At 47.4% G+C, this 23155-nt stretch overlaps 1 protein-coding gene across 1 annotated transcript in view; it reads right to left on the bottom strand.

The window, feature by feature from the left end:
• LOC142313111 (uncharacterized) overlaps positions 1 to 16957 on the bottom strand; it is an 84009-nt gene extending 67052 nt beyond the window's left edge. The window contains exons 1-2 of the mRNA XM_075352096.1: positions 16901 to 16957; positions 13165 to 14398 (exon numbers count right to left, since the gene is read on the bottom strand). Coding sequence (XP_075208211.1) covers positions 13165 to 14398; positions 16901 to 16957 — 1291 coding nt within the window. The remainder of the gene's footprint in view (positions 1 to 13164; positions 14399 to 16900) is intronic.
• Between the last annotated feature and the right edge of the window lie 6198 nt (positions 16958 to 23155).

Below are 23155 nucleotides of genomic sequence, written 5' to 3'. Positions count from 1 at the left end.
TGTCATCTGCTTTTCCTGTGGGCAGAGGGGACACATAGCTACCCGATGTCCCAAACCGTCGGGAAAAGACAGCGTCTAGTTTCCATCAGGGGGGGGTTCCTAGACGCTGCTTCTCCCTCTAGGTTGACTATCAGCGCCCAGTTGCAGTTTGGCACTACTCTCTTCTCTGCTCTGGCCTGCCTGGACTCAGGCGCTGATGGCAATTTCATTTCGACCTCCCTGGCAACCCGATACTCAGTTCCCCTGGTTCTCTTGCCCAAGCCACTCAGGGTCCGGGTAGTCAACGGGTCCCTACTAGTCGATCCCATCACCCAGATCACCATCCCTCTCAGGATGGAAGTATCACCAGGACACCATGAGCAGGTGTCCTTCCTGGTGCTTCCAGGGGGGACGGATGAGATCCTACTGGGCCTCCCCTGGTTGAGACAGCATGCTCCTATACTCAACTGGGCAACAGGGGAGATCTCATCATGGGCAGGATCCTGTAGGGAGCACCTCGTGACTACCGAACCACCCGCTACCATTAGGTCGGTTGGGTCCTCAGGGAATACAGGGGAGCCAGGTTTACCGACACCTTATGAGGCCTACAGGGACGTCTTCTCCAAGAGGGCCGCAGATACCCTTCCTCCCCACCGGCCATACGATTGCCGAATAGACCTGAAGCCAGGCTCCGAGCCCCCTAGGGGCAGAGTGTATCCCCTCTCTGCTCCAGAGACGGAGGCTATGTCCAAATATATTCAGGACAGCCTGGCAAAAGGGTTCATTCGCAAGTCTATTTCACCGGCCGGTGCGGGGTTCTTCTTCGTGCAAAAGAAGGAAGGGGATCTACGCCCCTGTATCGATTACAGGGGATTAAATGCAATCACGATCAAAAACAAATACCCTTTGCCCCTCATTACGGAGTTATTTGATCGATTCCGCGGGGCAAAGATCTTCACGAAGCTGGATCTACGCGGGGCGTATAATCTAGTGCGAGTCCGAGAGGGCGATGAGTGGAAGACCGCCTTCAACACCAGGGACGGTCACTACGAGTATCTCGTAATGCCCTTCGGACTCTGCAATGCCCCCGCCGTATTTCAAGACTTTGTGAATGATGTTTTCCGGGATTTGTATCTTTCCGTGGTTGCATACCTGGATGATATCCTTATCTTCTCCCCCGATCTTGCCACCCATCGGAGGGATGTCATCCGAGTACTTAAGAGGCTCCGCACTCATTCGTTATATGCTAAGCTAGAAAAGTGCGTTTTTGAACGTGAATCCTTGCCGTTCCTGGGGTATATCGTGTCCAGTCAGGGGTTAGCAATGGATCCGGGGAAGTTGGAGACAGTGATGAAATGGCCTGAGCCCCGCTCGCTGAAAGCGATCCAGCGATTCTTGGGGTTTATCAATTATTATCGCCAGTTCATTCCCAACTTCTCAACGGTGGCAGCACCCATCATTGCCCTTACCCGCAAGGGCGCTAATCCCAAAGCATGGACACGGGAAACGGTAGAGGCATTTCACACTCTCAAAACTTACTTCTCCAGAGCTCCCATCCTTCATCGTCCAGACATCTCCAAACCCTTTCTACTAGAGGTAGACGCCTCTTCGGTCGGTGCTGGTGCAGTCCTGTACCAGAAAGACGAACGAGGAAGGAAGCATCCATGTTTCTTTTTCTCCAAAACCTTTTCTCCGGCCGAGAGGAACTACTCCATAGGGGATAGGGAGTTACTGGCGATGAAACTAGCATTCCAGGAATGGCGGCATCTCCTGGAGGGTGCGAAGCATCCATTTGAAGTATTTTCCGACCATAAAAATCTCACATACCTCCAGACAGCACAACGCCTGAACCCAAGGCAGGCCCGTTGGTCCTTGTTCTTCTCCCGGTTCCGCTTTATTATCCGCCACCTGGCCGGTGAGAAGAACGTACGGGCCGATGCCTTGTCACGTTGTATGGTTGTGTTGGAGGAGGACGAGGAGGAGCCTCGTCTTATACTACCCCCGGACAGCTTGAGGATGGTCACTCCCACTTCTTTGGACCAGGTGCCACCTGGCAAGACCCTCGTTCCCCCTGAACTACGGAATGAGGTGCTATCGTGGGCCCATGCCTCCAAGGTCGGGGGTCACTTTGGGGTCAAAAGGACCAGAGACCTTGTGACTAGGCACTATTGGTGGCCGAGACTACCCCAGGACATACAGGAGTATGTGGGAGCCTGTATGTCGTGTGCACGGAATAAGCCGTCCCGGCAGAGACCGGCAGGTCTTCTTCACCCACTGCCAGTGCCGGATCGTCCCTGGGAAGTGGTGGGAATGGACTTCCTGGGAGATCTGCCCAAGTCAGCAGGTCACAAGGTCGTATGGGTCATCACGGATCACTTCTCTAAAATGGTCCACTTGGTGCCTCTCCCACGACTCCCGACGTCACGTGCTCTCGCCACCTTATTCATTAGGCATGTATTTAGGCTGCATGGCATGCCTGACAAGGTGGTGAGCGACCGGGGTCCCCAGTTCGCGTCTCGCTTCTGGAGAGAGCTCTGTAAGCTCCTGCAGATAGAGCTGAACATCTCCTCCGCATACCATCCCGAAACCAATGGACTGGTAGAGAGGACCAATCAGACCTTGGTAATTTACCTCCGCCATTTTATCTCCGCGCACCACGACAACTGGGCTAACCTCCTTCCTTGGGCCGAATTTGCCATTAATAATTCGGTCCATGAATCCTCTGGTCAGATTCCGTTCCTGCTCAATAACGGACAACATCCCAGAATCCCGGTTCCTATGCCCATAACGTCACCCGATCCTAGAGTGGAGGATTGGGCGACCGAGGCCCGGGAGATCTGGGATAACACCCAAGAGGCCCTTAAGAGGGCTAAAGACCGGATGGTGACAACGGCTGATGAGCGCCGCCGCCCTTCACCATCCTTCACCCCTGGTGACCTAGTGTGGCTGTCCTCTAAGAATGTTAACCTACGGGTACAGGCAGCCAAGTTCGCCCCTAGGTACCTGGGTCCGTTTAAAGTGCTAGAGCAGGTGAACCCGGTGGCATACCGACTCCAGCTCCCTCCACGCTGGGCTATAGCCAACACCTTTCACGTGTCCCTCCTGAAACCCGTATGACTTAATAAGTTCTCGGGGTCCCTGACGCCTCAAACTGACCCCCCGCCCGACGACTCTGAGGTGGCGAAGCTTGTGGAGACAAAAGTTATACGGGGCAGGAGGTACTACCTTGTGGAGTGGGTCGGCCGTGGTCCGGAGCATAGATCCTGGGAATTGGAGGATCATATCCACGCCCCGGGTTTGATAGCGGCCTTTGAGCATGGGCAGGGGGGGGGGCCTAGACGGGGGGGTAATGTTACACCTCGTGGCTCTCCTGTGGCAAGGAATGAGACAGTCTCCTTGCCTGCCACGAGTGCTCCTCCTCAGCAGCGCCGAAGGTCTGCCAGACTGCGCAGAGTGCAGGAGAAACCTCCTCAGAGAGGCAGCACAAGGGTGACACCTAGTGGTACTCCTGTTGCAAGAAATGAGACGGTCTCCCATTCCTTTCCTGCCACAGCTCCTCCTGCTCAGCAGCCTCGAAGGTCTGTGAGGTTGCGCAATGTGCAGAGGTTTGCTGCTCAGGGAAGCAGTGAGACTCCCGTTATCTCTACACATTGTGAGACCGAGGATCCCGCCTCTATTTCCCAGAGGCAGGAGGGTGAGCATGTGCTATGCTTGGTGGATCCTGATTCGCCCACTGACGTCACACGGCTTGATGACAAGGCTGGTGACGTGGTGAATCCTGACTGGCCAGGCTGGGATGTCGTGGATCCTGATTGGGTCAAGTCCGTCATCTCCGCCTCGCGCCCGCCCTTGGCTGGAGCTACACCTCCTTAAAAGCTCCTCCTGCCATCATGGCGGCGCGCGACCGTCCTTCTATGTTTGGATGTCTGGCAGCGTGCTGCCACGCCACTGCTCAGGCATTATCTTCCTCTGTGGGCTTGGCCCTTGCTGCTTAGGCAGCCCCTGGTTTGCAGGCCGTGTCCCTGCCTTGCTGCTCCGGCAGTAGCTCCTTCTACAGGCCGTGTTCCTGTCCCAGGTGAGCTCCTTGAGTCTCCACTGGACTCACCTGGTTATTGAAAGCACACGTGCGTGGGCACCTCTGTGCTACCCTCGTGCCATATTCTCGTGACTTCCACTGGCACACGTGCGTGGGCACCTCTGTGCTTCCCCGTGCAACAGGTACACCGAGCCGTGTGATCCCTGCCATACAACCCACACGGGTTAGAGCAGACCGGTGTACATAGATCGTCTGTGACATTCCAGACGATCGCTAGCAGCAACCCGCTCACTCTTCACCCACCATAGCAGCGGTCCCTTACACCGCACAGTGGACCTTGACCGGCGGAAGCTGTCCATTCCCCATCTTGGCACGCTTCCCCGGGTCCCCCTCGTAACACTTTTAGTTCCGGTCTCTTCTACACCCAAAGTCCAAACTGTAATAAAGGTTCATAGGCAGAGATGAGTGAACCCCAACAGTAAAGCTCGGTGTTTGTACCGAATACAAAACTTTATAAAAAAAAAATATTAGTGTTAGGCTATGTGCGCACGTGTGCGCTCTGCACTGCACCTAAAAGGTGCGCTTCAGAGCGCAGCTGAAAAGCTCCGTTCTGAAGCGCATGGTGCCGGCGAGAACGTGCGCTCTGCCTGCAGCTCCTGCCATAGACAGAGCAGGGGCTGCCGGCAAAGCGCACGGAAGAAGTGACATGTCACTTCTTAGAACGCAGCGATTCGGGCAGCAGCCGAATCGCTGCGTTCTAATATGCCACGTGCGCACGGCCCCTGCACAATCTCCATTGACTGTGCAGGGGATGCAGGACGCATGCAGTTACGCTGCGCTACAAAGCGCAGCGTAACTGCATGAATTACGCACACGTGCGCACATAGCCTTAGAGTTCGGATTCTTTATGTACCCTTGTGAAGGTGGTCTGAGCTGTAGTATGTTTGTTTAAACGTAATAAGAATATCTGTGTATGTAAATAATCAAAATGTAAATGTAGTTGTATAATAATCTGTCTGTCTATGTAGCAATTGCACAGATCTATAATACTCCCTGTTCAAAGTTGTATAGTCATGAAGGGGTTACCAAGGATAAGTGAACCGATGTACAAATAATGGAAGTTTTCAAATAATGAGCAAAAGTCTTATCAGTAATGTTCACACAGAAAGAATGTGCAAGGAACAAAGATGTGTTTTACAACATGCTGTGAGAAATTAAGGAGTGTAGAACTCCCTGTTTAGCTTCAAGGCCAAGGGGCAGTGGGGCATATTATATCTGCCTGCGCCCTCCTTTGATCGCACATGATCCCCCGTGTTAGATATGGCCCCCGTGCTGCTGCCCATAGTAAAATAAAAAAAGCTTTACTTACCTCCAGCGCTGATCTCCCGGTCTCCTGCTGCTGCTGTCTGTGACAAGGCACGCAGAAATGATATCACTCTGCGGTGCCGATCACATGACCGGCAGCAAGAACCAGGAAGTGGAGGAGGGAGGACTCGGAGCTCAACTGCGAGGAGGGAGACACAGGGAATACAGCGCTGAGAAGGTAAGGAAAGTGTTTTATTTTTTTTTTTTTAAACCAAATTTTTATTTCTTTTCTTGTAATGGTAAAATAGGGTACAGAATGAAGAAAATAAGGGTCAACAAATCAAAATATCAAATAACATAGTCTCTACAATTTATCGATCAAATATTTGCCACGGTCATCAAATTTGCTCCTTCCCCTTCTTCGTCAATGTATATTTCCATTATTCAGTCTCCGCTACCCCCCTTCAGCATTCCTTGATAACTTGTTACATTACTTGTAAACACTATCCCTCCCACCCCACCACCTCCCCTCTCCATGCGACACAACCCAGAATTTGGCCAACTATACTTTCAGTTTGCACAGGGACCCTGACAGGTCTTCCTTCATGTACCATTCCGTGGACACAAATGTGGACATTATTTGTATTGTTTCTTCTCTAGAACATATAACGCTTATGAACTTTCTCCATTTACTGAAAAATTTTGCTGTCATCCTTTCTTTACACCTCTCCACCATCACCTTCTCCAACATGAGCGTTTTTTTCAATTGATTAACAAGTTCTTCTTTTGTTGGTGTTTCCTTCACCAGCCACTTCTGAAGAATAGCCCTTTTACTTATCATTGCTATATCATGGAAAACATTCGGTAACTTGTCTCCCCCTTTCTCTCCCTCCTTCCGATGCTGATAGTGAAATAACCAGACCATTGGATCTAACTCTACATTTCTATTCCAGATTTTCCTCACTACCCCTTGGACTTGTTTCCAAAATCTTTCAATCCTTTCGCACTGCCATATCCCATGATATAGATCTGTTTTTTCCGTACCACAATTTGGATAACTCATCATCTTATCTGGATGTCTTGCATTCAGTATATTAAATCCATAGATAGCTCTATGTATGATCCTGAATTGGGTATCTCTTAAGTTCTCATTCACAATCTTCTTTCTCATCACCATCCAACCATTCAAAATCTTCTCCTCCACTTCTTGATCTCCCAACTGCTTTGCCCACCCTTCCAACATTCTTCCTGATATGTTAGGGACTAATACTTCTCTCATATTTCCATAAAGACTTGATATATTTGTGGCATGGATGTCCCTTAATATGATCGCATCCATCTGATTTGCCTCATAGTCGTTATTTATGTTGTATAGTTTCTTCATTATCCCTTGTTTCACCTGTTCAAACTGGAGAGTCTGGAATGGGTGCAAGTCATACTTTGCTCTCAACTCTTCACACGTCATCCATCTCCGTTCTGTATCATGCATCAGGTTTTTTAGAGTTCCAATCCCTTTTTCCCTCCATTCTTTAAAGAGATAATTTTCCCTTCCTTGTGGAAAGTCAGGACAAGCCATATATTAAGGAATTTGGAGATGTTCCAGGCTAACCCGAACTTTTTCCTAACCGCCTTCCAAGTCATCACTGTGTCTCTACAAATCAGTGAGTGTTTAATGTTGGGTGGCAAATTTGGAATGGAGGTATGTAGGATTGAACTCAGGTCCCAAGGTTTACAAAATTCAGCCTCTATATCCCAGTCAGAATACCTACTTGTTCGTCTAATCCAATCGACTACATGTCTTAAGATACAGGTCAAATTGTACCCCCTGATGTTAGGTAGTCTGATCCCTCCATTTTCTGTTAACAACATTAGCTTTTTGGCACTAATCCTCGGCCTATATCCCTTCCCCAAAAAACGTGAGAACGCTATTGTCAATCTGTTCACATCCGAGTGTTTAAGAAGCAATGGGATTGTCTGCATTGGATAGAGAAGCTTGGAAAAGCTCATCATTTTTATTAGATGATTTCTTCCCAGAAGAGTCAACGGCAAATTTGCCCAACCTTGCAGTTAACGTTCAATTTTCTCGATCAAAGGGGAATAATTTAATGAATATATGGTTTTTGTATCCTTCCCAACCTGTACTACCAAGTATTTAATTATATTTCTAGCTATAAGAATGTCACATAATGTACCCCTCTCACCCTCCGCTCGCTTTCCGTCCAAGAAGAGAATTTCACATTTGTTTTTATTAAGTCTAAACCCTGCTAACCTCCCAAACTCCTCAATTTCTTCTATGACTCTACTCAATTGCGTTTTAGGTTTGCTCATGAACAGGATTATATCATCAGCAAATAAGGCTGAGTGCAATGACTTCCTCCCTACCTTGATCCCTTCTAACCACCCCCCCTCATTCAAACGTCTAGCCAGTGGTTCAATAGCCAAGTTAAACAATATTGGTGGCATCGGGCATCCTTGCCTGGTTGCCTTCATCAAAGGAAATGTTTTTGACAGAAATCCCGAAGTATTCACTCTTGCCTGAGGATTTGCATAAAGAACCCTCACAAAATTCCTAAAAGCTCCGTGTAAGCCCAGGTGATCTAACACCTGTTCCAGCCATGACCTCCTCACATTGTCGAAGGCTTTCTCCACATCTAAGGTGAACAAGGCTAGAATCACCCCCCTCCCTTTCTCCTCCTTGTTTTACTACATCAATTGCTAGCATTACTTTCCTAATGTTTGTCACCACTGAACGCCCTTTAACAAAGCCAGCCTGGGGGAGATCTATAATCTCTGGCAATACTGCCGCTAACCTATTTGCCGTCAACTTCGCTAAAATTTTTAGGTCTTGATTAATCAGCGAGATGGGCCTATAACTAGATGGGTCTTCTAAATTCTTTCCTCCTTTAGGAATGAGCTTTATCTTTTGTGTATGTTTATAAACACAGCCTACTGTTCAGATTAAATATATAATATGTAATAGCGTATGGCTTTGGGATGTGGTTTATAGATTAAGAGGAACAAAGCTACTTGTAACGTGTGTCCAATCAACCTGTATAAGCAGAGACCCTGATTCCAGCGTTGTGTCACTTACTTGGCTGCTTGCTGAAGTTTTGAAAATCAGTTGTCTCTGTTTAAAATCTACCAGTTCTCAAAATACTGCTCTATGTATAACCCCACCCACATCACTGATTGGCAGCTGTGTACAATGAGCATAGACAGAAGCTGCCAATCGCAGGGACGGGGTTATACATAGCTTATGGAGCTAGAGGATACATAGCAGCAGTTTACTAGTTCTCTAGTGATAATCCCCTAGTGATAATAGTGATTTTATGAAAACTACAGCAAGCAGCCCAGTAAGTGACACATCATTGGACTCAGAGTCCCTCTGCGTCATGGGTGAGAGACAGTCTTGTGGTGTCTGGCGATAGAAGGTCACAGCGTTTGGCTGTGCAAAATGCTCCCTGACTTTCTATTTTTCCTGCTGTCAGTATTCAGTGTACTAGGAATCTTCTCTATTGGGTTTTCATCCTTTTCCCTTTAGGACCCAAGAGAGCTCCTCTTCCCTTCAGCTGCTAATCATCTGTATTTCCCCTTGGGTTTAAATGCACTCATTTTCCTTGGACTTGTGCAGGTGATATTATTCAGTTCCTTCACAAGGTCTGGATGCAAGCAGGCGGCTTGCACTCATCAGTAGGATAGTTGTTGCTCTTTACTGAACTTCTTACTGAGTCGTCTAGAGATAAGTTGTATATTGTTTCCCCTTGTTTCTTATCCCTGTGTGTCCTTTAGTGGCTAGTGAAGTTGACAGAGAGCTCATCCCATCCGCTCCCTACCTAGGGCCCAGATCAGGGTAAGCCTAGGGTCCGGTATCCGGCTCGGTGCATAGGTGCGGAACCTATCTAGGGCAGTGAGGAAACCCCTCACCAGGCCCACTGGTAGGCTTGGTCAGGGCTCTCATCTCCCCCTTCCCTACACAGGGTTTCCCTTCCCTTTCGCCGTTTGCTTGGTACTTCCCTGTACCTAATGTGAAACTGTCTTTATACTTTATATTATCCTGATGTTGAAATTAAGGGATAACACTTAGTGACAGTATCCCATTAAATTCATTAAACACCACCACACCAAGAGATAGACCCCTTTCTGATCTAGACTCTTCTACACCCATAATCCAAACTGTAATAAAGGTTAATGGACAGAGATGAGCGAACCTGAACATTAAAGTTTGTATAGAACACAGACTTTATAAAAATAAAATAAATCAGTGTTTGAGCTCAGAGTTTGGGTGCTTTATGTATCCTAACCGCTCGATCTAGCATCGCTGTGCTCGGGTACACTCAGTGTTCAGCACAGTGCGAGCCGCTTGCAGTGTTTGAATGGCTTTCACCGGGGGTAAAAACATTGTTATAGGACAGTGATGGTGAACCTATGACACGCGTGTCACTGACACGCGTAGCCATTTGCACTGACACGCAGCCGCCTGCAGCCGTGTAAAAATTCCCCAGCTTCCTGCCATCCATGTCTCGCCAGGCCTCCCCTATTGGCTAGCAGTGGCGTGCGTGCGGCCTGACAGCGGGCGGACGTGCGTGCAGCCTGTGCTCGTGCTGCAGTCGTTCTAGCTGTGCCCTGTGGACCTGATGATGAGTAAACTGAGGTGGGCGCTTGTTTTTTTGTGTGGGGGGATTCTGCTGGAGGTGGGCTCTTGATGTTGGGGGGGGGTTATGCATGGTGCTGCTGCTGGTGGGGGGTTTGTGTTACTCGGTTGGGTGCTAGTTGCTCTGGGAGGGGATTATGCTGCTGGAGGTGGACTCTTGATGCTGGGGGGTTTGTGCATGGTGCTGTTGCTCATGGGGGTTAGTGTTACTGAGGTTGGTGCTAGTTGTTCTGGCGGGGAATTTGCTGCTCGAGGTGGGCTCTTGGTGCTGGGGGGGTTTTGTGCATGATAGTGCTGCTGCTGGTGGGGGGGGGTCGCCAAATTCTGGTGTTTTTTCGCAAAGTGACACACCACTCGATTTATGCTTGTTTTTTTGCCGAATTTTGACACATCGAGCTGAAAAGGTTGCCCATCACTGTTATAGGATGTAGTGTGTAAACCCCGACTTCACTCCCCAGGAAATGCTCTGTTTATGAGACCTAAATAGCCAATCAGTGACTTCCATTGGGGTTCAGGTCAAGTCCAGGTCCCGAACTGAACTTTATCTAAGGTCCAAAAAAAGCCAAACCCGAACTCTAACAGTTCCACTCATGTCTATTTGAGGGTAGACCCATCAAAAAAATAACCACATGGATATCAGACAGATAAAATCCCTTTGGTTTTTTGTATAACAATTATTCTTTAACTAAATACTTTGTGCTAAAAAACACGTATAGGAGACTTATTCAGGTATAAAAAAACCTAAATTTTATTTTTGAACAAACAAACAATATTTAAAATTCATTTTCCATATAGCAAATACATGAGGTAACAGGTGGATTCAATCACATCCACCCACCAATTATATACATAATATAACAATTATTCTTTGTAAAGGGATCATTTTTATAACATAAATAGCCCAATTTGTGCGGGGATCACTCCTTATTCATGAAGTGGTGCATGCCTCTTCATGAATCTGGAGCGTTTCACGAGTGGCATGTGCCTCCTTGTACCATGCTAGAAACATTACTCCCATCAGGGACTTGAGTGAGATCTCTGGCATAGGGAACACCACAGCTCGTCATGAATTAAAGGAGCTGTGCTGTCACTTCGCCGTTCCACCCACCCAAGCTCTTCCAATTTTGGTTTGAAAATGCCAAAAGCCAACAAACTTTGCCACAACTATGAATTGATCCAAATTTTTTAGACTTTTCAAAGCTTGTGTGACAATTTTTGTGGCATAAAAGCTTTTATGAATAGAGACTAGAGTGCCTTTACAACTTCCACATATCTAGGATGCATAGTGCGTTTCAATTCTCCCGTCACGGCTGGGGATAGAAGCTATACCAGCTGTATAATACAATACAAAAGGGAAGGGGAAAAGAATGCCCTATTAGTAGGGAAAGGGGGAAGTGGTGACAATAACGTGCAGCTCACCCTCACTGCCCTCCTTAACCCTATAAAGGTTCTGCACCTGTCACCAAGCAGGAATACCTCACCCTAGGCAAACCCTGATCAGGGGATAAGTAAGGATGATGGATATGAGCTCTTCATCAACACCACTAACGCTAAGGGTGACAAAGGAAGCAATAGAGAGGAAATACCATTACTACCACCTGAGCCCAGGTACATAGCAAAAGTCAAACACTTATCTCAGTAACCACAGAAGTATCTGGAATAACAAGATGAGACACCCGCAGCAGACCACAGCCAGGAACAACTATAAACCGCACCCGTAGCACCCCAGGCTAAGGTTTATAAAAGAAGTCAGAAGCTCGCAACTGAGAGGAAAAACTGACAGTTTCCCAGGGTCATGGAGTCCGCTGTTGCAGAAACAAAGAACTGTCAGATAACAACACATGCTGCAAATTTCTGGGATTTTCCAACACTTCTGCTACTGGATTATCACCTGGCCGTGACATATCCGTGACATCCCCTCACTATTTTTGTGCAAAATGTCTACAGCTCTACCTCAACTCCAGAGGTTCTGAGACAAAATCATCACATCTAGACAATAGAAAAAGAAAGGCATGAACAATCTATATTTACAAGCATTTATTAACAAAACAACAAGTTTTGAAATGCAATTATATACAATATGATATACTTCAAAGTTCCTATCTCCAATCTGGGGCTGCACTTTTTAGTAACTAAAGCAGTGGGCAACCTGAGATTAGTTAATCATGTAAATATACTCCAGTATCAAAACATTTCACAAATGTTCCTAAAGGCTCTCGAAATACCCAACTTACTAGCAAAGTCGAGCCCGAACTTCTAGTTTGTGTGATCTCAGTGTGCAGAGCGGGATCCCACAAATCTCTGCGGCTGCTCTAAGAATGAGAAATTGCTCTCTCAACTAATCCAGCGCTGTCACATACTTTTTTAAGGTTTTACTGAACTGCTTAAGAAGGATGCCGCAGAGCTGGAGTCGTAGAGCTCACTCTTTCATGGTGAGAGTGATCTCTGAGGGTTGTGGGATCTCACACCCTGGAAGTTAATTTTGGGGGACATTAGGGACACTTCCAAAAGTTTTGGTAATGGAAAATTCAATAATCTGTGGCTCTTCACTGCTTTAGTAAATAAAAAAGACAGCCACAGATTTGTGATAAGCACTATTTAAAGGGAAAGTCATCAAACACATTGCGCTAGAGATTGGGGGATATTACCCCCTTAACAGTGTCAGCAGCAGACCCCCCCATAACAGTGCATCATGACCACATTTGTTTGCTTCAATCTTTTTCCCTATGTCCCTTCTTCAGAACCTAGGTGCCTCTTATTGTCTGAAAAATACTTTAAGTTTAAAAAGAGAAAAAATGGTTCTTTCCCTCACCAATTCTTACTTGAACAATTGTAGCCAATTTTTGGATAAAACCATTTGAATTATGGTACATCATGATGGCTTCTCCCGTGTGACTCATCTGACAACAGAACCTGATTAATGATAAAAAAATTTTGGCAAATTCTGAAAGCAAAAATGGCTGTTCCGCTCTGTTGGTTTTCTGAAGTCGGCAAGATTTACCAGTTAAACATTTCAATTATTCACAACATGAAAAAGGTTCTTTCCCCTTGTGGCTCTTCACATTTTAACAAGATTTGGTTTCTAAGAATAACATTTTCCACATTCAGAACATAAAAATGGTTTATTTTGTGTGATTATTTTGATGGTAAACAAGATATGATTTCCTAGTAAAACATTTACCACATTCTGGACATAAAAACGGCTTCTCCCCTGTGTGAGATCTTTGATGCCTAACAAGATCTGATCTCTGAATAAAACATTTCTCACACTCTGAACATGAAAATGGCCTCTCCCCTGTGTGAATTCTTTGATGCTCAACAAGATCTGATTTCCGAATAAAACATTTCTCACATTCTGAACATGAAAATGGCTTCTCCCCTGTGTGACATCTTTCATGCACAACAAGTTCAAATTTCCGAATAAAACATTTCCCACACTTTGAACATGAAAATGGCTTCTCACCTGTGTGAGATCTATGATGCTCAACAAGTTCTGATTTCCGAATAAAACATTTCCAACATTCTGAACATGAAAATGGCTTCTCCCCTGTGTGACATCTTTCATGCACAACAAGTTCTGATTTCCAATAAAAACATTTCCCACATACTGAACATGAAAATGGCTTCACCCCTGTGTGATTTTTCTGATGTCTAACAAAATGTGATCTCTGAATAAAACATTTCCCACATTCTGAACATGAAAATGGCTTCTCCCCTGTGTGACATCTTTCATGCACAACAAGTTCTGATTTCCAATTAAAACATTTCCCACATTCTGAACATGAAAATGGCTTCACCCCTGTGTGATTTTTCTGATGTGTATCAAAATGTGATTTCCGAATAAAACATTTCCCACACTCTGAACATGAAAATGGCTTCTCCCCTGTGTGAATTTTCTGATGTCTAATAAGGTCTGATTTCTGAATAAAACATTTTCTACACTCTGAACATGAAAATGGTTTCTCCCCGGTGTGAAATCTTTGATGCCCAACAAGTTCTGATTTCCGAGGAAAATATTTTCCACACTGTGAACATGAAAATGGCTTCTCCCCTGTGTGAATTTTCTGATGTCTAACAAGGTAGGATTTCTGAATAAAACATTTTCCACACTCTGAACATGAAAATGGCTTTTCCCCTGTGTGAGATCTTTGATGTTTAAAAAGATCTGATTTCTGAATAAAACATTTCCCACATTTTGAACATGAAAATGGCTTCTCCCCAGTGTGAGTTTTTTGATGATCGGAATTTTGGACTGGTTTGAAAAGATCAGATGATAGAGCTTTCCGAGGAAGGACTGGAGGTATATCCGGGACAACAGCATGCTCTACATATGTATCATGTGTGATACCTTCATCATCTGTTATAATTTCTGAAGATATTAGATGTCCATCTGAACTCCTGATACAGTATTCTGCTAAAAATAAACACTGTTATTACATTTTAATGATATCTTGAAAGTACATTTATTTTTTAAACCATAACATCAGAAATTAAATTAGGAAAAAATTATTCTGAATCTGTTGTCCAATTTTGACATCTAAAGGGTGCTTTACACGCAGCGATATCGCTAGCGAGCGTACCCGCCCCCGTCATTTGTGCGTCACGGGCAAATCGCTGCCCGTGGTGTACAATATCGTTAGCAGCCGTCACACGGACTTACCTGCCTAGCCACGTCGCTGTGGCCGGCGAAGCACCTCCTTTATAAGGGGGTGGTTCGTGCGGCGTCACAGCGGCGTCACTGATCGGCTGCCCAATAGAAGCGGAGGGGTGGAGATGAGCGGCTGTAACATCCCGCCCACCTCCTTCCTTGCTCATTGCCCGCAGCCGCAGGTAAGCTATAGTTCGTCGTTCCCGAGGTGTCACACATAGCGATGTGTGCTGCCTTGGGAACGACTAACAACCTGTGTCCTCAACAATCAACGATTTTTTGAAAATGAACGACGTGTCAACGATGGACGATTTGGTGAGTATTTTCCATCGTTAACGGCCGCTCGTTGATGTCACACGCAACGACATCGCTAACGATCCCGAATGTGCGTCACGGAATCCGTGACCCTGGCGATATATCGTTAGATACGTCGTTGCGTGGAACGGGGCCTTAAGAGTTACATCTTTGTTAATTTGGATCTCCCATTCCTGTCTCCAAGAAATCTCTCCAGTAGCACCAGTTCTCTGGAATGTGCTACAGTAAATAATCTGACTGATTGTCACAATATGACTGCAGGATAAGAAGGGACAGTGGGCTCCTATACTGTCCCTCATGCTAGGTTGCTCTGTGGATTACCCCTGAAGGTGGAGATGCCGGAGTCCAGTACCTTACCATTCTCCTGACTAGATCTAATCTGTGAGCCCCCAGGGAAGGAAGAGGCAGAAGTATAATGGAAACAGATTAAGACAGATGGGAAAACTAACACTCAGACACACTGCAAACTCACAGAAATAAAAAGTGAGAGACTAAGGCGGGCTTTGCACACTACGACATCGCAGGCCGATGCTGCGATGCCGAGTGCGATAGTCCCCGCCCCCGTCGCAGCAGCGATATGTGGTGATAGCTGGCGTAGCGAAAAGTATCGCTACGCCAGCTTCACACACACACTCACCTGCCGTGCGACGTCCCTGTGGCCGGCGACCCGCCTCCTTGTTAAGGGGGCGGGTCGTGCGGCGTCACTGTGACGTCACACGGCAGGCGGCCAATCGGAGCGGAGGGGCGGAGATGAGCAGGATGTAAACATCCTGCCCACCTCCTTCCTTCCGCATAACCTACGGAAGCCGCAGTGACCCCGGTAGGAGATGTTCCTCGCTCCTGCGGCTTCACACACAGCGATGTGTGCTGCCGCAGGAGCGAGGAACAACATCGGACTGTCGCGTCAGCGTAATTATGAATTACGCCGACGCTGCACCGATGATACGATTACGACGATTTTGCGCTCGTTAATCGTATCATCGAGACTTTACACACTGCGATGTCGCATGCGATGCCGAAAGTGCGTCATTTTCAATTTGACCCCACCGACATCACACCTGCGATGTCGCAGTGTGCAAAGCCCGCCTAAGGAGAAAATCAAGGGCAGAAAAGCAGAAACAAAAGGACAACAAGGGTTAACACCACAACCGCTCACAGCAATAATGCACAACAACCACCCGTTAGTCTGTATCACAACACCTCACCAGACCATAGGTAAACAATAGCTGGCATTAATGGAACAGTCCAGCCAGCATATACAGGAGGGGAGCGAATGATACTGACTCCCCACAGCACATAATCAAAGATACTAAATAGCAGCCGAGCAGAAATTAAGTTTTGCTAGCCTGCCTAAAGGTGGCTTTACACGCTACGACATCGCTAAAGCGATGTCATTGGTGTCACGGATTTTGTGACGCACATCCGGCCGCGTTAGCAAGTCGTTGCGTGTGAAACCTATTAGAGATTTTCAATCGTTGCAAAAACGTGCAAAATCGCTAATCGGTGACATGCCCCCCTAATCTCAATTATAGTTACTGCTGCAGCTACGATGTTGTTCGCCGTTCCTGCGGCAGCACACATCGCTACGTGTGACACCGCAGGAATGAGGAACCTCACCTTACCTGCGTCCCACCAGCAATGACGAAGGAAAGAAGTGGTCGGGATGTTACGTCCCGCTCATCTCCGCCCCTCCGCTTTGATTGGGCGGCCGCTTAGTGACATCGCTGTGATGCCGAACGAACCACCACCTTAGAAAGGAGGCGGTTCGCCGGTCACAGCGACGTCGCTATGTAGGTAAGTAGTGTGACGGGTCCGTGCGATTTTGTGCGCCACGGGCAGCGATATGCCCGAGACGCACAAACGATGGGGGCAGGTATGCACGCTAGCGATCTCACTAGCAAGATCACAGCGTGTAAAGCGGCCTTAAGTCTGTGGTTCGATGCTTGCGTCTCCCTGCACTGCTCACAGACATCAGAGAAGTTAGCAGGCAGAATGTAGTTTCCAAAGATCCTGACACCGCCATGACAGTTGAATAACCTGCAAACATCTCTGTGACATTGATCCACAACATAGACAATTTAAAAGAGATTTTTTTCAAAAATGAAAATAAAATAGTTAAAGGCAGATGCTGGAAATTTAACGGGGTTGTCCGGGACTATAATATTCATGGCCTATCCTTAGCCTTTGTAACTAAAGCAGGTAGCAGGGTCTTGCTGTCTGTTCAGATAAACATTTGGGCTCCAATTCATCAAGACTGACGATGTACACTGAAAAATAACATCATGGACTGGAATGAGATTTCTGGCATAGGGAACGCCATAGTTTGTTACGAATTAGAGAAGCGGTGGCATCATACCCTTCTGGCCAAGCTCTGCCCATTTTGGCAAAGCTGGTTAAAATTGGCGTAAACACAAACACACCAGCCTGTCTCCTTTTTAGCTTTACACTCCTGCAATTGAGACCTTTGGTCACATGATGTGATGTCAAAAAGGTCCTTAAAGGGGTGGTTCACCCATTTTTTTTATTTTCTGTATGAGCTATACTTACCTTTCTAGGCGTCTTCTCCATTGCCTTCTGTTTCCAGTTCTGGCACTGAGCGGCGCTATCCTGCACGCTCAGTGCCGGTCACATGACCCCCTGGAGCTGTGGCCACCGGCATCCTCTGACGTCCCGGCATTTCCGGGCTCTCAAACAAGACGGGTACGTCACAGGATGCCGGCGCCACTCAGATTGAGTGACAGGGCTGTGGGCGGTGACTACCGCACGTCACAGCCCAGCATCGAGGGGAGGAGCCGGAGGACGTCACTGTGGAGCCGGCGTCCTGCAGAGAGGCTGAGGCACGGGGCGCCAGTGTGCAGTACAGGGGGGGTCTTTAGCTGAATCCCCCCTGCACGTAAGTATGTGCTCACACTGTCCACCCGCCCGCTCTGCTGCGATGTCAGGAGAGCGGCCGGTGTCGGGCAGTGTGATCATCTGCTCCTCCCAGCAGCAAGACACTGACAGGCATGTCACCGCTGTGCTCTGCCACCTGTCCTGCTGCATGGGACCAACTGTCTGCACTCTGTCACCTGCACCACAAGTCACAGAGTGGAGACAGTTGGTGACAGAGCACCTCTGACCCCCCCCCCTGTTCTTTCCCCACTCTCTTCTCTCCCCCCACTCTTCTCCCCCTCCCCTCTTCCCCCTCTTCTCTGCCCCCCTCTTATCCCTCTCTCCCCTCTTATCCCTCTCTCCCCTCCCCTCTCTTTTTTTCCCTTGCTCTCTTCCCCCCTCGCTCTCTTTTCCTCCCCCCTGCGCTCTCTTTTCCTTCCCCCTCGCTCTTTTTTCCTCACCCCTCGCTCTCTTTTCCTCCCCCCTCGCTCTCTTTCCCCCCCCCTCGCTCTCTTTTCCTCCCCCCTGCGCTCTCTTTTCCTCCCCCCTGCGCTCTCTTTTTCCTCCCCCCTGCGCTCTTTTTTTCCTCCCGCGCTCTCTTTTTTTCCTCCCGCGCTCCCTTTTTTTCCTCCCGCGCTCTCTTTTTTTCCTCCCGCGCTCTCTTTTTTTCCTCCCCCCTCGCTCTCTTTTCCCCCCTTGCTCTCTTTTCCCCCCCCTCGCTCTCTTCCCCCCCCTCGCTCAGTTTTCCTCCCCCCTCGCTCTCTTTTCCTCCCCCCTCGCTCTCTTTTCCTCCCCCCTCGCTCTCTTCTCCCCCCCACTCGCTCTCTTCCCCCCCCCGCTCGCTCTCTTTCCCCCCCCCCGCTCGCTCTCTTCCCCCCCCCGCTCGCTTTCTTTTCCTCCCCCCCCTCGCTCGCTCTCTTTTCCCTCGCTCTCTCCTGGCATGGTCAGTACAGAAATCTCTCCATCGTGGAGGGGTGAGAGGGAGTAATAAACATGGAGTCCCTACTGTGTCGGTGTATTTATTTCTAATAAAGTATTTTTCTCTGTGTGGTCTTTTTTTTTTTAACCCTTTATTGGAGATTCTTAATGCCCAGGTCAACCTTGGCCTGACATTTAGAATCTCGGGCTTTATACCAGCGGGTAAAACATAGCTGGTATTAACCCCTTATTACCCAGCGTGCCACCTGCCACCAGGGCCACTGGAAGAGTTGGATACAGCGCCAGAAGATGGCGCTTCTATAAAAGCGCCATTTTCTGGGGCGGCTGTGGACTGCAATTCGCAGCGGGGGGCCCAGAAAGTTTGGGCACCCTTCACTGCGGATTCCAATCCCCAGCTGCCTAGTTGTACCTGGCTGGACTCAAAAATTCGGCGAAGCCCATGTCATTTTTTTTTTTAATTATTTCATGAAATTCATGAAATAAAAAAAAAAAAAAGGGCTTCTCTATATTTTTGGTTCCCAGCCGGGTACAACTAGGCAGCTGGGGGTTGGGGGCAGCCCGTAGCTGCCTGCTGTACCTGGCTAGCATACAAAAATATGGCGAAGCCCACGTCATTTTCTTAAAAACGTTTTCAGGGAAAAACCTTTATAAAAAAAAAAAAAAAAATGCTTCCCTGCATTTCTATTGCCAGTGAAAGTAACACCAAGCAGCGGGGGCTAGCAGCCAGTAGCTGCTTTGGTTACCCTTAGCAACAGAAAATGCAGCGGGAGCCCACAAACAATGTGATTTTTTTTTTTTTATTTTTAATTAATTTTTTTTTAAAAAAAACGGCATGGGCTTCGCCCATCGAGCACCAGAGCATTTTACTGCTCAATTCATCCCAAGTAATCAGATGACTCCAGTGTCGGCCGATTACTTGTTCTGTGTCCCCCTGCATCCATCGCAGCGTGTACGGGCTGTGAGGTCAGCGGAGTGGAGACAGTGACATGCTCTGCTCTGACACATAGTGTGCTGCATGTCACTATCTTTCTCCACTCTGGCACTTGTAGTGCAGGTGACTGGATGCTGCATGTCACGTTTTTGCCGCGATTTGGTGCCTTTTTTGCTGCGTTTTTGCTCACTGCGTTTTTAATCAGTGCACAATGCCATTAAAGATTGTTGATGAAAAAAATAAAAAAGGTCTGATGTCATTTCCTTATTCAAAATGTTCATTGTATGCAGGAGAGCAGACAGCAGCTGCAGAACTACAAGGCTCAGCATCCTCCATCCAGGACTGTATGCAGTTTTTTACCCAAAAAGAAAAAAAAAATGACGTGGGCTTCGCCATATTTTTGTATGCTAGCCGGGTACAGCAGGCAGGTACGGGCTGCCCCCAACCCCCAGCTGCCTAGTTGTATTCGGCTGGGAACCAAAAATATAGAGAAGCCCTTTTTTTTTTTTAATTATTTCATGAATTTCATGAAATAATTTAAAAAAAAATGACGTGAGCTTCGCCTAATTTTGGTGTCCAGCCGGGTACAACTAGGCAGCTGGGGATTGGAATCCACAGTGAAGGGTGCCCATGCTTTCTGGGCACCCCCACTGCGAATTGCAGTCCGCAGCCACCCCAGAAAATGGCGCTTTCATAGAAGCGCCATCTTCTGGCGCTGTATCCAACTCTTCCAGCTGCCCTGATGCCGGGTGGCTAGCCGGGTAATAATGGAGTTAGGACTAGCTGTATATTATCAGCTAGCCCTAAGCCCGAAATTCATGGTGTCACGCCAATATTAGACATGGCCACCATGAATTTCTAGTAATGATAAGAAAAAAAAAAAAACACAACACACAGAAAAATATTTTTATTAGAAATAAAACACAACACAATTAGTGACTCCATATTTATTGAAATAAACCCCCCTCCGCAGTAATCCTGGGTCAGGGTCCCGCGCCGTCCAATCTGGATCCAATATCATCTGATCGGTTTGCTGGAAGGAAGGCAAAGCGATCAGATGATGTGTCAGGATAAAGGATGTGAATCACATCACACATCAGCTGATTGTATAAAAGCCGATTATACAATCAGCAGATGCATCAGTGCAAAAAAAAAAAAAAAAAAAAAATACTCACGTCTGTGCTGATGACTGGCAGCTCCTGCAGCGGAGTCTGATCCTGGCCCATCACTGCAGGAGCTGCCGGTAATCAGCTGATGAAGTCCCCTGACGGCAGGATCAGCTGATAGCCGGCCGGGCAAGAAAAAGCCGGCGAGAATTGATCATCTGATGCGTCAGGTGACTGCATCAGGTGATCCACGGCCAGGTCCTGCAAGCTTCGTGCATGCACCGGGGAGACTGCACACAGCCAGAGCGGCGGGACCGAGACAGGGGCTGGAAGCAAGCATGGCACCGGGACCCTGCAGACAGGTGAGTATGACATACACACTCACATACACACTCACTCACACACTGTATATACACACACACACTGTATATACGCACACACACACTGTATATACACGCGCACACACTTTCTTCCCCTGGCTGTGCAGAGCTGCTGTATCTGTGATTTCTCTGAGTGCACATCCACTGGGAAGAGGCAGGGAGGAGGGTTTGGGTGGGAGCAGAGTGGGTGTATTAGACACAGTGGGTGTGTTAGATAAGCCAGACACCGCCCTAAAGCCACAAAGAATTCTGGGACTTGTAGGAACTGAACACAGGAAGTCAGAGGAGAGATTAACCCCATCAGAGCTGGAGCCAGCAATGAGCATGTGCTGCTAGTGCACAATGAAAGGTAATTTTGCTGAAAAAACATAATAGATGTGTTGAGGGGCACATATTAGCAAGATTTATCAGAAAAAAAAAAATCAGTTTTGGTAACTGGACAACTTCTTTAAGCAGTCCTATAACTGGCATATAAACACTGGGGCCCCTAGGACATTGAGAGTCCTGTGAAATTGCCCAGTTTGCTCCCTCTTTCCCCTAATACCAGTCCTGTATGTCAGCCTCTCTTAAGTTCATTTAGACTCCTGCAATTAAGAAACCTTTGGTTACATCATGTCACATGACTTTGAAGCCATCAAAGGTCCTTAAACAATCAACCTCAGAATACAACTGATGGGGTCTTTAAGAGAGTAGGGTCTTGAGAATTTGCGCAGTTTGACTCCTCCAAACGCTGGCCCTGACTGTAACTAGGGCTTATTTATGGAGTACGGCTTATATTTCAAGCATTCTTCAAAAATCCCATAAAATTGTGGTAAGTGTCAATTTTGGACTATGTTTAATTTTCAGGGAAACGGTATTTATGAACCCTCTGCAGGTCTTTGAGTTGCCTTCATAACAACATAGAGAAGGCACTAGAAACAAACAAAAGGAAAGACAATACAGTTGAAAAAACCCAAAACAGAGCAGAAAGTCTAAAAATGTAAACACAAAATTAGTGCAGAGAGTACATGAGTAGATATCTCTTACTGGATAGAGCTGGAGGAAACACATCCTGAGGAACATTGGGGTCTTCTTGTTTACAGTCCTGTGGGAGAAGAGGACGGGGACATCTCTCTGGTGTTGTCCTCTTACTGGATAGACCTGGAGGAGACACATACAGGGACTGAATTCATTCCTTACATACAGATAATTATAGGCCGTGTGTATTTAGTCCTGTCTATTACCTGGTGATGTGAGGGGCTGGGGAACGACCATCATGATGTCCTTGTACAGATCTTTGTGTCCTTCTAAATACTCCCACTCCTCCATGGAGAAATAGACGGTGACGTCCTGACACCTTATAGGAACCTGACACATACAATGATACCGTCACCCCCGATCCCTTCATAGCGTTACTGTATAATGTCCCAGCATTCCCAGCAGTGTCACCTCTCCAGTCAGCAGCTCAATCATCTTGTAGGTGAGTTCTAGGATCTTCTGGTCATTGATGTCCTCATGTATCGGGGGGTGAGGTGGAGGCCCCGTGATTGGGCTCAGGGGTCTTCCCCATCCCTCAGACACAGGGGCCTGACAGCGCTCACTAGAGGTCTTCTTCACTACTGTGTAATCCTGGTTATGGGGAGACACAGTAATAAATCTCACTCCAGACATTTCCAGAGTCCTCACCTCTCCAGTTCTGTCCATCTGTTATTCCCATAGATAAGAATGATGTAATGTGACGTCATCAGAATCTCTCACCTCTCCAGTAAGCCGGAAGAGGATCTCTAGGGTGAGGTGTAATATCCTCTCCGCCATCTTGTCCCTGTCCATATCCATCCTTCACGGGGCAATCAGGAGAATTCTCTTCTATAGAAGATCTCCACTGAGAGGATCCGATATTGTAGGGACCTGAATGGGGAGAAGATGACGCTGTAACATCATAGAGAATCCGCTGTAATAATACAATTACTGGAGATACAAGAAATCTCTTTCTCTATAGGGAAAACCCTGAGAAT

This window comes from Anomaloglossus baeobatrachus, chromosome 5, assembly GCF_048569485.1.
Source record: "Anomaloglossus baeobatrachus isolate aAnoBae1 chromosome 5, aAnoBae1.hap1, whole genome shotgun sequence".
Taxonomy (NCBI): domain Eukaryota; kingdom Metazoa; phylum Chordata; class Amphibia; order Anura; family Aromobatidae; genus Anomaloglossus; species Anomaloglossus baeobatrachus.
Note: the sequence above shows the minus strand (reverse complement) of the source record. Positions and strands in the feature narration are given on the sequence as shown.